General features: G+C 51.9%; 1 protein-coding gene and 1 long non-coding RNA gene across 2 annotated transcripts in view; one reads left to right on the top strand and one right to left on the bottom strand.

Moving 5' to 3' along the window:
* LOC105536602 overlaps positions 1-2,079 on the top strand; it is a 15,170-nt gene extending 13,091 nt beyond the window's left edge. Inside the window, exon 4 of the long non-coding RNA XR_001005615.1 lies at positions 787-2,079. This is a non-coding gene — a long non-coding RNA (uncharacterized LOC105536602). The remainder of the gene's footprint in view (positions 1-786) is intronic.
* PTCH1 (patched 1) overlaps positions 1-2,138 on the bottom strand; it is an 81,190-nt gene that overhangs the window by 34,576 nt on the left and 44,476 nt on the right. Inside the window, exons 12-13 of the mRNA XM_011976008.1 lie at positions 1,906-2,024; positions 860-1,262 (exon numbers count right to left, since the gene is read on the bottom strand). Coding sequence (XP_011831398.1) covers positions 860-1,262; positions 1,906-2,024 — 522 coding nt within the window. The remainder of the gene's footprint in view (positions 1-859; positions 1,263-1,905; positions 2,025-2,138) is intronic.

Here is a 2,138-nt window from a genome sequence, read left to right as displayed (position 1 = left end):
AAGTGCTGGGATTGCAGGCGTGAGCCACCACGCCCAGCCTTGTTTTGTTATTTATCTGAGTTGGGATCTCACTCTGTTTCCCAGGATGGAGTGCAGTGGCATGATCAGGGTTCACTGTTGCCTCCAACTCCTGGGCTCAAGTGATCCTCCTGTCTCAGCTGCCCAAGTAGCTAGGACTACAGGTACACAGCACCATGCCTTTTTTTTCCCTCTCTCTCTTTTGAGACAGGGTCTTACTCTCTCACCCAGGCTGGAATGAAGTGGTGCCATCACGGTTCACTGTAGCCTTGAATCCCCGGGCTCAGTGATCTTCCCACCTCAGCCTCCTAAGCAGCTGGGACTATAGGCACAGCACCATGCCCTGGCAATTTTTTGTAGAGATGGAGTTTCACCACGTTGCCTGGGCTGGTCTCGAACTCCTGGGTTCAAGCAATCCGCTGGCCTTGGCCTCCGAGAATGCTGGGATTAGGGGCGTGAGCCACACCTGTCCCTGGCTAATTTTTAAAATATTTTGTAGAGACAGGGTCGTCCTTTGTTGCCCAAGGCTGTTCTCGAACTCCCGGCTCAAGCGATCCTCCCACCTCAGCCTCCCAAAGCGCTGGGATAACAGGCATGAGCCACCGCACCTGGCAATAATCACATTTTTAAACAACCTCATTCATAAAAAGATTCGCTGCATGCTGGTTCACTCCCACAGAAGATAACCTCATTAAAATGGCCCTATGCTCTAAAAGCGTTGACTTTTGGAGGACTGAAATATATCATACTTATAGAAATTTTTTTAAGGAAAAAGAAGAAAAGTAGAAGCAATCTGTTATTTTTTTGAAGACAGGAAGAGTCTTAAGTTGTGGCAGATTACCTTGGCTTTTGGTTTCAAGAGGAAAGGAGCATAGTGCTTCTCAGCAAAAGATGAGAGCGTCCACTTGGTACAGGGGGGCTCGAGGCAGTGGAGGCTGGAGTCGGAGAACTGGGAGAGCAGGTCCCTTGTGGAGCTGGTGCTCTCCGGGCTCTGGCAGCTGAGGGTGTCCTGCGTCACGGTGACGGGCTGCACGGAGATCTCGGAGCGCGGCTCGGCGGTGGTGTAGTACACGTGTGTGTGGGGGTCGTACTCCGTGCGGAGCTGGACAGTGGACTGCATGGTAATCTGCGTTTCATGGGCAAAGCTGTGGCTGCTGTAGGGGGGTGGGGGGCTGTAGCGGGTATTGTCGCGCGTGTCGGTATAGGCCTGAGGTTCAACCTGAATCACTCTGCTGACGCAGGGGCTGAAAGGAGGGAAGCACGATGCAATGTTATGCTGAAAGAGGGAAACGGTGCTTTCATTCTGCCATTTTCACTGCGTACGGGGAACCCATTTTACACAGCCCTGACTTGGGAAGAGAAACGTTACACTGCTGAGCTCCAGAAGCATCACCTGGCTGATAACATCATTGCCTGGTGAACTAGATAAAAGTCAGTCTGAGGAGGCCACATGGAGAACGGATCCTAAATTTGCCTTCCAAAAGCAAGTTCCATCATGACGAATCCTTCAAAGCATAATTCCAAACAAAATCAAACCACCACCAAAGAACTACACATCTTCTAGAGGGTGGTTTTCAATCTTGTTCTGCTCTAACGCGGAGATATGAAGCGCTCCCACAATTGGCAACATCAGTTCATGATGGGCAAAGGGGTCATCGGTATCAGCATCCCGAGGGCTGTGAGACTGTTCAGCTGGGGCAGGGGAGAAGGAAGCCCAGGGGACTCTGATGCCCCCCTAGGGAGGCAGCCTCTGTCCAATCTCTCCCCTGTATCCTCCACGCCAGCACAAACCCTGTCACCCACATGCCTAAGTCCACAGGCTGAAAGAGTTCTCTCACTGCACAATTCTGCACCCAACCAAAAGGCCACAGCGGTCTGAAAACGTACCTTGTAAAACAGCAGAAAATATCCAGTCTCCTGTCCTCGCGTCGATATAAATCCATGCTGAGAATGGCAGGAAAGATGAGCAGAACCATGGCAAAATTGAACACCACTACTACCGCCGCCTGGGAACAGGGAAGAAATTCAGAGGTCACCAACACGCCTCCGCCCACTCAGAGGTCACCAACACCCCTCCGCCCAGAGGTCACCAACACCCCTCCGCCCAGTCAGAGGTCACC

This window comes from Mandrillus leucophaeus, unplaced genomic scaffold (genome assembly GCF_000951045.1).
Source record: "Mandrillus leucophaeus isolate KB7577 unplaced genomic scaffold, Mleu.le_1.0 Scaffold161, whole genome shotgun sequence".
NCBI lineage: Eukaryota > Metazoa > Chordata > Mammalia > Primates > Cercopithecidae > Mandrillus > Mandrillus leucophaeus.
Note: the sequence above shows the minus strand (reverse complement) of the source record. Positions and strands in the feature narration are given on the sequence as shown.